Source organism: Coregonus clupeaformis, unplaced genomic scaffold (assembly GCF_020615455.1).
Source record: "Coregonus clupeaformis isolate EN_2021a unplaced genomic scaffold, ASM2061545v1 scaf0025, whole genome shotgun sequence".
Classification (NCBI taxonomy): Eukaryota; Metazoa; Chordata; class Actinopteri; order Salmoniformes; family Salmonidae; genus Coregonus; species Coregonus clupeaformis.
The window spans coordinates 496,563-509,506 of NW_025533480.1; the positions used below are offsets into that span (position 1 = coordinate 496,563).

The 12,944-nt window shown below is 46.2% G+C and overlaps 2 protein-coding genes across 3 annotated transcripts; both read left to right on the forward strand.

Annotated features, from left to right (window-relative positions):
* The first annotated feature begins 239 nt into the window (after positions 1–239).
* Positions 240–9,032, forward strand: LOC121543663 (phosphatidylinositol 4,5-bisphosphate 3-kinase catalytic subunit gamma isoform-like). Its single transcript, XM_041853707.1, has 16 exons — positions 240–402; positions 1,028–1,427; positions 1,536–1,798; positions 1,987–2,344; positions 2,551–2,846; positions 3,052–3,578; positions 3,773–4,007; positions 4,768–4,977; positions 6,027–6,108; positions 6,206–6,309; positions 6,474–6,620; positions 6,711–6,801; positions 7,011–7,141; positions 7,708–7,819; positions 8,041–8,198; positions 8,314–9,032. Exons 2-16 carry the CDS (start codon positions 1,040–1,042, stop codon positions 8,593–8,595), a joined length of 3,384 nt encoding a protein of 1,127 aa, XP_041709641.1. The 5' UTR covers positions 240–402; positions 1,028–1,039; the 3' UTR covers positions 8,596–9,032.
* A 49-nt stretch (positions 9,033–9,081) lies between these two features.
* On the forward strand, positions 9,082–12,672 carry LOC121543664 (Bardet-Biedl syndrome 10 protein homolog). 2 transcript variants are annotated; one of them, XM_041853708.1, is made up of 4 exons: positions 9,082–9,154; positions 9,409–9,639; positions 10,641–11,519; positions 11,602–12,672. In XM_041853708.1, exons 2-4 carry the CDS (start codon positions 9,440–9,442, stop codon positions 12,353–12,355), a joined length of 1,833 nt encoding a protein of 610 aa, XP_041709642.1. In that variant the 5' UTR covers positions 9,082–9,154; positions 9,409–9,439; the 3' UTR covers positions 12,356–12,672. The 2 variants fall into 2 exon arrangements, with proteins under 2 accessions (XP_041709642.1, XP_041709643.1); XM_041853709.2 differs by having other exon boundaries at positions 9,104–9,154; positions 9,413–9,639.
* The last annotated feature ends 272 nt before the right edge of the window (positions 12,673–12,944 follow it).

A 12,944-nucleotide genomic window follows, 5' to 3' on the forward strand; every position in this document is an offset into this window, starting at 1 on the left:
ATATAAATGCATCAATCTAGGCATGGCTACAATAACACACTTATCCCAGTATACAACAGTGACGCTACAAAAATCAGTAATAGCTATGATTATGCAATTAAAGTGCATAATCATAACGGCATTATTAGGCTTTGGGTTTATGTAGTCCAGTTCCCTCAAAACTACAGTTATGGCGCCTCTGAGCGACCAATAAGAGCACAACATGTAGACTTCCGAGGGACTCGGCTTCACACATCACGGGGAGGGGTGAATGGACATTCCGACAGAAAGTTTTAGTACCACTTCTTCAGACTCAACATGAATTAAGGAGAAACTGGGACCATTGTACAATTATTTACAAATGCCTGATGACATACCGTATCATATTTCTGCTGGCGTTAGTGTATTTAGGTCTACTCAGCGGTAAGTTTTCTACAGATGGTTTTCTCTGGCTTTCATAGACTTTCCCTGGCGCCTGTAATCGGCAATACCGTTACTTTCTGTTTTTGAAACCTAACGGCTCTGGATTTGCTCATAGAAACTATCTGTTATCTTATTTTTTATATTTTTTATAATGGATTATTTTATTATATACTGTAGGTTTGTTTTTGTGGGCAGGTGTCATGATGATTCAAGTTGTCATTTAATCATTTTTTGAAATATGTTCTGAAATGACTAAAGTGTAATTTACAATGTTGCCTAATTCTGGTTACTCAATTTTAATGCAACATTTCTCTTCTTTTGATGTGTTGATACCAATGACTGTATGGGGTTGATACATTGTTACCGCTGACAGTGCTTCTCCTTGCTTCCTGCTTTGCAACTTCCTATGCAGAGAAGTTGATCTGAAAGAAGAAGTTGAATAAGCTTCATACGCACCATCATTACATAAAAAAAATATATTATGAGCATAACATATCATTATAGAGTATCTTATTATAGGCTAAGTTTACAAACATGAGATAATTATACATGCTACATTTAACATCCCTTATACATCCATCTATTCTAATCTAAACTGATCTATTCCATTCTTCCTTGATAATAGATAACTTGTGTTATGGAACAGCAAGTGAGCGATGAAGAAGAACCTCAACCTGTAGTCCTTAGAGAAGAGAACCGGAGGAGGAGAAGAAAGATGAAAGCCTTTACCTCCACCTCCTCCGTGGCCATGGACCAGATAGCCGTCGAGTTCATCCTCCCCACCACCACTAAGAGTAGCCGCAGCCCTGACACCTTGCTCCTGGAGGTGGCTGGGAACTGGACGGTGGAGCAGGTGAAAGCCCAGGTGTGGCTGAGGGCAGTAGCCACCAACCTGTGCCCTGAGTTCTATCAGAAGTACTCCCCTGACCACTGTATCCTGCTCTACCAGAAGAAGGGCAACTGGTGTGAGATCTATGACAAGCACCAGGTGTTTCAGACCCTGGACTGCATCCGCTACTGGAAAGGTAGAAGCTTTTAGTCTTAAATCTGTCTTTTATATCCTTGAATTTTTGTATATATTTTATTGTGAGGTGTGTTGAGATGTTTTAATAAAGTTGTATTTGATTCTAAAGCTCTAAAGAAAGATGTGGGGAAGATCCACCTGACGTGCAGGCCTCAGCCTTCCGAGGAGTCCACACAGTACCAGAGGTACCTCAACTACCTGATTGGCTACGACGTCACCGACGTCAGCAACGTGCACGATGACGAGCTGGAGTTCACCCGGAGGAAGCTCCTCACACCCCGCAAGATCGAGCTGTCCGACCGGGACCCCCAAATCTACTCAATGGATCCTTGGATCACATCCAAGCCCCTCCCGGAGTACCTGCTCACCAAGGTATGTAACCCCTAACCTGGCTGCTCCAGGGGTGCAGCTATGCGGGCGACCCTGTGCTGCTTGCCTCCTCCCAGCCTGTTCTATGTTGGGTGATAAAGTATAGCTGGGTACTATGACAGCAAAAAATAGCCAATTTCCGTTGTCTCTGTATCATGGATCAATAAAGATTAAATAATGTTTGATTCTAGGTCACCAACAGCCACATCCTGCTGGTCATTCACAGGAACAAGGCCAGCCAGACCATCAAGGTGTCCATCGACGACACGCCCGTCCAGGTGCTCGAGACCTTCTTTACGAAGATCTCCAATAAGAGGGCTCTGCTGGGAGTTCCTGAGGATGTGTGTGAGGCAGACTACGTCCTGAGGGTGTGTGGCAGGGAAGAGTATATCTATGGGAACCACCCGGTCAGGGACTTCCACTGGGTCCGACAGTGCCTGAAGAACGGGGAGGAGATCCATCTGGTTCTGGAGTCGGCTCCTAATCCGGATCAAGACCTGGTCCAGAGAGAGGATTGGGCACAGGTGGATGACTGTACTGGAGTGGCAGGTAGGCTAGCATCAATATTCCCATAGTAATCATATCAGAATATTTCACCAATAGATTACAATTTACAATAAGCGCTTTTCATAAAGTAAACAAACTCCCCAAGCCCATAGAGTTGTGCCACAATAACCAATATTATAGCACATTATTTGACTGTGGAAAGTATTGCTTTGATGATTAAGATTATTCCTATTACTCTGTTCCAACAGGCACCCATGAGCAGCTGACGATCGACGAGAAAGACCATGAGCGGGTCTTCACCATCTCTCTGTGGGACTGTCACAGGAAGTTCAGAGTTAAAGTCCTGGGCATAGACATCCCGGCCCTGCCGAGGAACCCAGAGCTGATCGTGTTTGTGGAGGCCAGTATCTTCCATGGCCAGCAGCTCCTGGCTCAGGAGAGAACCTCCTCCAAGTCTTTCGCTGAGGAGGTGCTGTGGAACACCTGGCTGGAGTTTAATATACGCATCAGAGATCTGCCCAAGGGGGCTCGCCTCAGCCTACAGGTAAACTGGTGAACTATATAATGGGATTTGTTTAGCCTGGCAGCCATATCTATATTTGCTTTAGCCAACTTCTTTGTTGTGAACATGCTACTATTTCTGGGATTTTTTGTAGAATACCAGTCTATTATTTGGGGAATATAATATGAATCAGAACTTAATTCAATTCATTGCAATTTAACTCTATTCTCTTTTCTCCTCTCCCCAGGTGTCCTGTGGGAAGGCCCAGACCCAGATCTCTAAGGGCACCTCCTCCTACCAGGACAATGGAGGATCCCCAGTTGGAGGTGGCAGCGGCAGCCATGATGGTAATAAGACTAAGAGTCGTCTGCTGTACTACGTCAACCTGCTGCTGGTGGACCACCGCTCGCTGCTGCGCCAGGGAGAGTTCATCCTCCACATGTGGAAGATGCCTGAGAAGACCGAGGACAACAGCAGTGTCAACGCAGACAAGCTGACCTCGGCCACCAACCCAGACAAGGCCTCCTCCATGGCCGTAGCCATCCTGCTGGACAAGTACTGCTACCCAGTGGCCCTGCCCAAGAGCAGGGAGGGCAAGGAGGCTGGGGGGGAGGGTCGGGAGACTGAGGGAGGGGAGAGGGGGCAAAGGGAGATGCCTAACCACTTGAGGAAGCAGTTTGAGGCAATTGTTGAGACCGATCCACTGCACCCTCTCAGCCAAGAAGACAAAGAGCTGTTGTGGCACTTCAGAGAGGAGTGTATGCGTCACCCCAGGTAGGACTGACTGGTATGGTCATCTAATACTATATTACTGAATAACTTTGAGTAATCTGAGTTTATAACAATTCCATCTTTCTTGTTCTCATTTTCTGTAAGAGTATCACTGAGATCTTTCTGTCAATATGATTCAGTGCGATTTTGGGGAGTTTTATTGAAATGTTGTAAAACTCCCTACTGTCTCCTCCAAGGGCGTACCCCAAGCTGCTGGGCTCTGTGCGGTGGGGTAGACAGGAGGCTGTGCTGGCCACCCATAGGCTGTTGGAGAGGAGCTCTGTGTGGGACCGTAGTGTGCTGGATGTGGGCCTGGCCATGCAGCTGTTAGACTGCCACTACTCTGACGCTCACGTCCGCTCCATGGCAGTACGCAAGCTGGAGACCCTGGGGGACGACGACGTCCTGAGATACCTGCTGCAGCTGGTCCAGGTGAGTTAGTCGGACTTGTTGGAACCAAAATTTGGCTGAGAAATGTCTGATGTGTTTCGGTCTTGGTTCTGTCAAGATTCGGTTTGTGCCATAGAGGAACCGAGTTTCGTTACCCAGCCCTAGTCATGCAAGTTGACGTTTATTGTCATGAGTCTTGTCCTGGAGGCAGAACAGAGCAATTTGCTCTTAGATAGGCCAGCTGCAAAGTCAAAATTGGCTATATTGTAAAAATTAAGGTTAGGTTTACGCATTAAGGTTAGCAGTTTGGTTAAGGTTAGGGTTAAAATCAGATTTTATTACTTTGTGGCTGTGCTAGCTAGGGACCACTCTGCAGAGCTGCCTCCAGAACAAGATTCATGACGAGAAAGACTAACCTGCCCTAGTCATAGGTGGTTGGTCTACCTGTCTCTGAGTGTAGAAGCACACATAAAAACAAAGTAGTTGTTTACATTGACTAGAAAAAACACAATAACAACCTTTACAGACAACACTTCCCTTTGGTGTTTTCCCTGTGGGTAGTTTTGCATGTGACATTCGTCAGTGTATAGTTAAATAAACTGTCACTACTGTCAACAATGAGGCCTTGGTTAAACATGCAAAACAGTATGTCTCCTTCTGTCGTTGACAGAGGTACAGCCTTAGTATGAAAAAATCCCCAAACTGGAAGATAGTTTATAATGTTGCATTACAGTTTATTGAAACATTTAGCTTGTATTTATGTTGAGAAAAATGCATATGTGTGCTCTGCTGTGTTTTTCAGGCTGTGAAGTTTGAGCCGTACCATGACAGTGCCCTGGCCAGGTTCCTGCTGAAGAGAGCTCTCAGGAGTAAGAGGATAGGTCATTTCCTGTTCTGGTTCCTGAGGAGTGAGATAGCCCAGTCCATGCACTACCAGCAGAGGTACGCTGTGCTGCTGGAAGCCTATCTCCGAGGCTGTGGAGAGGACATGCTGCAGGACTTCAGACGCCAGGTGGGTGATCGTATAGCCTCGACCCCAGCCGTAAACAAGAGTATGGTGTGATGGGACACAGTAGGAGTGGGTGAGGAGAGTTCATCCTCCTTATAATGTGACTGTAGGGCTTTGACTATTGGAAATATACAGTCGTGATTCATCAGAGAAAATGACTACCCCAGTCCTCAGCAGTCCAATCCCTGTACCTTTTTCAGAATATCAGTCTGTCCCTGATGTTTTTCCTGGAGAGAAGTGGCTTCCTTGCTGCCCTTCTTGACACCAGGCCACCCTCCAAAAGTATTCGCCTCACTGTGCGTGCAGATGCACTCACACCTGCCTGCTGCCATTCCTGAGCAAGCTCTGCACTGGTGGTGCCCCGATCCCGCAGCTGAATCAACTTTAGTAGACGGTCCTGGTGCTTGCTGGACTTTCTTGGGCGCCCTGAAGCCTTCTTCACAACAATTGAACCTCTCTCCTTGAAGTTCTTGATGATCCGATAAATGGTTGATTTAGGTGCAATCTTACTAGCAGCAATATCCTTGCCAGTGAAGCCCTTTTTGTGCAAAGCAATGATGACGGCACGTGTTTCCTTGCAGGTAACCATGGTTAACAGAGGAAGAACAATGATTTCAAGCACCACCCTCCTTTTAAAGCTTCCAGTCTGTTATTCTAATTCAATCAGCATGACAGAGTGATCTCCAGCCTTGTCCTCGTCAACACTCTCACCTGTGTTAATGAGAGAATCACTGACATGATGTCAGCTGGTCCTTTTGTGGCAGGGCTGAAATGCAGTGGAAAAGTTTTTTGGGGATTAAGTTCATTTTCATGGCAAAGAGGGACTTTGCAATTAATTGCAATTCATCTGATCACTCGTCATAACATTCTGGAGTATATGCAAATTGCCATCATAAAAACTGAGGCAGCAGACTGTGAAAATTAATATTTGTGTCATTCTCAAAACGTTTGACCACGACTGTATATATAAATTCCAGGACAACTAGAGGTTGCTAAAGTGTCAGATAACGAGGATATGAATAAAGACTAATCCAATTAATTATCATCAACAGGTGGAGATGACAGAAGCCCTGCAGAAAGTCACCAGGGAGATCAAGGCCATGTCTGCTGAGAAATATGATGTTTCTGCACAAGGTGAGCCTGTCACCATCAAGTCAACGTACCTAGTATAAGAGATCAAGATGAATTCATATATACATGAATATGTAATGAATCCTGGTGGTATGTTCAGTTGTGTTCCAGCTGCGTCAGAAGCTGGAGAACCTGCAGACGTCTGGGCTGCCAGAGAGCTTCAGAGTGCCCTATGACCCGGGTCTACGGGCTGGTGCTCTGGTGGTGAGTGGAATAATACCTATCCATCTCTATTCTACCGCCTCTTATTTTCCTCCATGTCTCCTCTCACCTGTCTCCATCCCTTTCTTTACCATCATTTCCTGTATCCATTCTTACTCCTCCATTCTCTCCTGTGTTTGACTGTAAACATGGGTTCCTCTCTTCAGATAGAGCAGTGTAAGGTGATGGCCTCTAAGAAGAAACCGTTGTGGCTGCAGTTTAAGAGGGCTGACCCCACTACCCTGTCCAGTGACACCATCGGAGTCATCTTTAAGGATGGGGATGACCTCAGGCAGGATATGCTCATTCTACAGGTGTGTGTGCTTGCCTTCTCAATGGGTTAGGCAAACTGTCCGCCATGTTGGCACCAAATGTTCCATGACAGCGACATTCTCCTCCTTTAGATTCTGCTGATCATGGAGTCCATATGGGAGGAAGAGTCTTTGGACCTGTCCTTATTGCCCTATGGGTGTATCTCTACTGGGAATAAAATAGGTATGTCAACTGACTTTACACTGTCATGATGCTTTAATAACATATATATATATATATATATATATATATATATATATATATATATAATATATACTGGATAAATAATAATATATATGCAATTTTTATTAAACAAGCATTGTTCTCTATTCTCTTATTGTATTCTCTCTTTCTCTCTCTCTTTCTCTTCTCTCTCTTCTCTCTCTCTGTAGGGATGATTGAGATAGTGAAGGATGCCACCACTATTGCCAACATCCAGCAGAGCGTTGTGGGAAGCACAGGAGCATTCAAGGACGAGATCCTCAACCAGTGGCTGCGGGACAAGTGTGTGAGCGAGGAAAAGGTAGCTAGCTATAGTTACTCCTACGGTGCTGCAAATGTCTCTCAGCTGTAGAGGATATAACAGCTCCGCAAAGGGGGAAGGAAACAGCCCTGCTGCATTTCCTGTTACCCAGGGCTTTGTCTGCAGCACTATTCATGTAGACTCAGACTATGTAGGCTGAAGCACCTCCACATTTTCAGCTCTGCTATGTCTATTTTTGAATTGGCCTTTTAGAAATATCCCCATGCAGCAGAGTCACCATAGCTTTAGGATGAAGGTATACCACAGAAGATTCCACAGCACTAGCAGATAAATGGAGAAAGATTAAACACGGTTTGAGTCACTGTGTTTGATCTAATGTTGTCTGTGGAAATAATCGAGCAGAGCTGGTTGTATGAAATGGAAGCTCACAAATGCTTTTCATTTCCTACACTTTGTCTCTATGTCTCTGTCTCTGTCTCTCTTTCTGTCTGTCTCTGTCTCTCTCTGTCTCTGTCTCTCTCTGTCTCTCTCTCTCTCTCTCTCTCTCTCTGTCTCTGTCTGTCTCTGTCTCTGTCTCTGTCTCTCTGTCTCTCTCCCCCCTGTAGTTCCAGCAGGCGGTGGAGAGGTTTTTGTTCTCCTGTGGAGGGTACTGTGTGGCCACCTACGTCCTGGGGGTAGGAGACAGACACAACGACAACATCATGATCACTGAATCTGGTACCAGAGCTCATCCTCATCTCCCTATAGCACAAGCATGATACAGTACTTGACTTTAAGTGGTTGCCAAAACATTAGGAATACAATCCACAATATTCTAAATATGTGGGTGAACCCATAGAACGTTATTTGCTGTTCATCTGAATGTAGTAATTTGTTTCTGATGTATTGGATGGTTTATCTATAACATGCTTTTTTCCACTTGATATGTCTGCCCACAGGTAACCTGTTCCACATAGATTTTGGCCACATACTGGGGAACTATAAGAGTTTCCTAGGTATCAGTAAGGAGAGGGTTCCCTTCGTCCTCACCCCAGACTTCCTCTATGTCATGGGCACATCAGGGAAGAAGAGCAGCTCACACTTCCAGAAGTTCCAGGTACTCAAACTAACATGTTGTCTAACCAGTAAAGATACATACACACACACATTTAACTACAGTATTGATCTCCTCTAGGGTACTAACACACCTATAACTACCCCCTCTCTCCCAGGATGTGTGTGTGCGGGCCTACCTGGCTCTGAGGCATCACACCAACCTCCTCGTCATCCTGTTCTCCATGATGCTGATGACGGGCATGCCTCAGCTCACCAGCAAAGAAGACATCGAGTACATCCGTGAGGCGCTGACTGTGGGCCGGCCGCAGGAGGAGGCAGAGCGCCACCTGCTGGACCAGATAGAGATTTGCAGGGACAAGGGCTGGACCGTTCAGTTCAATTGGTTTCTACACTTGGTGCTGGGCATCAAGCAGGGGGTGGAGAAACGCTCGGCTTAGGGGTCTCCCCTTATGGTGCTAATGGCTTAGTGGGCTGACAACACCAGAGTGATGGGATTGAATCCCATATGGGCCACATATGTGATAATTGTAAACCACTTTTGGTAAGATTACTATGTCGATTGGACTCCCAAATAAGGAGAGAGGGAGCTATAGTCACGGATTAAAGTCTGGTTCTAAAGGTTTGTCAACCCTTCCTCAATGATGTTCCGATGCATTACCCATTGACTGTATCATGGACTGTATACAGTACCAGTCTTATTTTTGCACTTTCAAGATCAAAGCCTGATCTTACCATATGTTTATGAGTTATACATAAATATTGACTCCTGTTCGCTTCCTAATGCACTGAATCCGATTGTATCATCTGTTAATATAACATCAGACTTGCATGATTGATGGTGGTAAGGAATACCATAATAAACCTGATCATAGAGGAATATAGTTATATATTACCTCCCATCGCTAGAGGGCGACATGCAGATTTTAAACTGAGTGACACCAAACTCATCAGAGGAAGAGGTCTGTTGGAAACCAAAGGAAGCTTTTCCACAGTACGGTAAGTTCACATAAACAATCAGAATTTCGGTGTTTTATCGTGGATGTAGTCAGTATAGTTTTACCATAAAGTGACCTTTCATTCATCAAGATAGCTAGCTACTTCAATTCATATGAAATGTGTGCAGCACCACCCCATGTCGCCCGCGACGCGTTTATGCGCGAGCCCAGTGCAATCCAATTATTGCCATTCAAGCCAGTGAATCCCAGCAAACCCAATTCGAGCCAACCCAATTGTGTCTGTGTCCTGGTCAGGTAGCCTCTCTCCATCTCTCAGGTCTTGGGGATGGGGATGCGGTTGCAGCCTCAGTGTCTGCAGCTGGACTCCGTACTGCAGACAGTGAGTGTCCTGGAGGCAGTGATCCGGAGAAGCTTTGGTCCTGATGGAGGACAGGTGCTGTTCACACGGGACACAGGACAAACGCTGCTGACACGCCACGGAACACGAATCCTGTCAGCCCTGCGGGTGGAACACCCGCTGGCCAGGTAACACAAACTAGAGTATGTGAGCGGAGTTAAGAGGTCGGAAATCTCGCTCGTCGCTCATGGAGCTTGCTTGCGCACAGCTCTGGTGCTCCACGTCCAGTTAAAACCCGCTCGGCGCTCACAGGAAAATAACTGCAGCTCCAAATTCGCTCCATTCATTAAAATCACAATTTAACCAACACCCATCTATTTTTTTTGACTACCTAGACCTACCATTTGGTTTTGAAGTATTGAAACCAAACCATATAATTTGAATGAAATGTACTTTAATAAACATGAAACGGTGACTGTAAGAAGTGCTCATCATTTCAAATAGGCTACATGTCATATTAAACAGCATATAAACACTCTAAATAGGGCAGCAGCCAGACATGGAGCCTAAGAAGAAATTAAAATGAATTATTTAGGCTATATTAAAATTATTTCAAGGCTATAGCCTAAAAAGAAATACATTGTGAAGCATTTGCGAGTGCAACACACTAGGCAGGTAGGGAGTCAGGGACATGAAGCTTTCAGCATTTAAACAACAGTAGCTAAAGCAAGGGGCTATAGCAGCACACAAGTAGACTACAAATGCATGCTGGGATAGGCATGCCCTGAGCTCGTGAAGTGAGCGCTGCTGGAGTGCTATTGGAGCGAAATTGGAGCGGGCGAGAAGGCCGATGCTCCAGCCTTTGGGAATCTCGCTCTGCACTCCAGTCCACTTGGGCATGCTCCAGCTCTGCTCCGCTCACATACTCTGACACAAACATACATACATATACACCAGGCTGCTGAGGGGAGGACGGCTCATAATAATGGCTGAAACTGAGCAAATGGAATGGCATCAAACACTTGGAAACCATATGTTTGATGTATTTGATACCATTCCACTGATTCTGCTCCAGGCATTACCACGAGCTCGTCCTTCCCAATTAAGGTCCCACCAACCTCCTGTGATATATACACACACGTTCATGCTTACAGTAGTTTGTGAAATCTCAATATCTGTGCGTGTGTAGGATGGTGGTGGAGTGTGTGCGGAGACACAGCTCGGTGACAGGAGACGGCTCCAAGACCTTCGTCCTGCTGCTCGCCTCATTGCTACGGGAGATACAGAAACACACCCGAAAAGCCCCCTGGGAAGGCGCAGGTGCCAAGCGTTTGGCTGAAGCTCTGCTAGTCTTTGGATTGGACGAGCTCAGTGATGTCATCACTGTTGGAGTGGCTCCACATGGCTCATCCCTTTCAGACACACACAACCCAGGACAAACAGACACACACACTCTGTGCCGCCTACTCAGTGCTTTCCTTCACACCCGGATCAGCCCTACTCATGCTGAAATCATCAGCCAACTGACCTGTGAGCTGCTCTCCCATTGGAGCTGCAATGGCGACTTCGTTAACGAACACTTCCCTGCTCTGCACACAGCAGTATCAGGCTTCCCTATTGGCTGTTCCCGTCTGCTGGAGGGCCAGGTCATACATGCAGATTTCTCTACACCCCTCCCACTCCGCGACCATGGACCAATCAGGGCCCTAGTGGTGACGGAACCCCTGGAACCCAGCCTACTGATTGGTGGAACTGTGCTGGAGCTGGGTGGGGCTAATAGAGGGATAGAAAGTGTGTGTGTGAGGTCAGGGCGGGGGTTAGAGAGTGTGTGTGTCATCCTACAGCATCTAGGAGTGTCTCTGCTCCTCTCATCAGTCAGACAGTCGGAGGCCGTCCTGGCTGCAGCGGGGAGGTATGGGGTGTGTGTGTTAGAGTGTGTGTGTGAAGACGACCTCACCTTCTTCTCTCTGCTCAGCGGAGCCCAGCCTGTCTCAGACTGGGCCGTGATTGGACAGGAACATGTTGCTACGGTTACCTTCTGCCGGCCGCTGGTGCTGGGAGCTCACAGGTATGGTAACAGGATAGTTACACGCACACACACACACTCACACACACACACTATTCTTATTATGTGGTTTTCTCTCTCCCAGATATGTCAATGTGGGGTTTCCTAAGCCAGAGGACAGGGGCAGACCCCACAGTCTGGTTGTGTGTGGACTGACAGAGGGCCAGACGGAACAGAGTGTGTGTGCTGTACGAGATGCTCTACACATGCTGCATACTACCTGGGGGACCACACACAGGACTAGAGCTACAGACAGAACCGTTTACACAGACACAGACACACACACAGACACAGACCCAGACGTGATGGAGCCTTGTCGTGTCATTTCCGTGGGCGGGACCTTTGAGTTCCTGTTACACCACACCCTCCTACAGCACACACACGCAAACAAAGACATTCACACTCCATCACACTTGGACACCCCTGCCGTCTCGGGGATGCTAGCGGAGGCTCTACTGATTGTGCCCAGACAGATCTACTCCCACAGTCCTCGGCGCTACCTGGAGGCTCACGCACACACTCTCAGCTGCATACGTAAACATGGTAACTCTCCGGACCCGCCGGAGACGAGTGCTGTTCTGGCAGCGGATGGTTCTAATATGGTTCAGGCTGACACTGGGTCAGGGTCTATGTCTGGGTCAGGATCTGGGTCAGGGGTAAAGGAGGTGTCGGTTGGGTCAAGCTCTGGCTCTAGTTCTGGTGTGGAGTCAGTGTCCTGTAAGTATCAACTGATCCTGGCTGTTCTACAGTGTCTCAGGAGTCTACTGTCTGTGGACACTGTACTACACACTAATACCTCACACACCTGTCAGAGAGAAGAGGAGGAGGATGGCGACTGAGAACTCATACTTGAATTCCTTAGTGTTTTTGTTTCATGGTTCATCCAAATGTTTTGTTTTAACTTCTTGAAAAAGTAATCTATTTGTGTAGTATGTCTATGTATATGAATTTGAATGTTAATAAATCAGATTTTTATTTGATGAAATAGAGGAGTATGGTTATATTACATTGTTACAGCGACTGAACAGACTATGTCCTTCATCGCCTCTCCTTTGCTCCACTGTAGAGGAGAAAACACAATGCCCAACCCACCCTTTTTCTATGTTTCTTATTCATTCACTTCTAAGGAGGTCAGTTGCTGTATTTAGGTATCAATTTAACATTGAATCTCCTTGTGAAATAAAGATTCACAGTGTAGGCCTACATAGGACAATTTTTATGCAAAAAGGCAAGTATTATGCTAGACTGTCAATATGCATTAATAAATATTGGGAATAATGTACTAATGTGAATTTTGAGAATGTTAAAATCACAAGAGTTTCTAAACATTGTGTACTGTTTGGTAAAATGATGCTCTCATGAGATTGAGTGGTGACTGATCTGCTCACTGTTCTATTTCTATGATTCTGCGTGCGGAATCTCTAGATG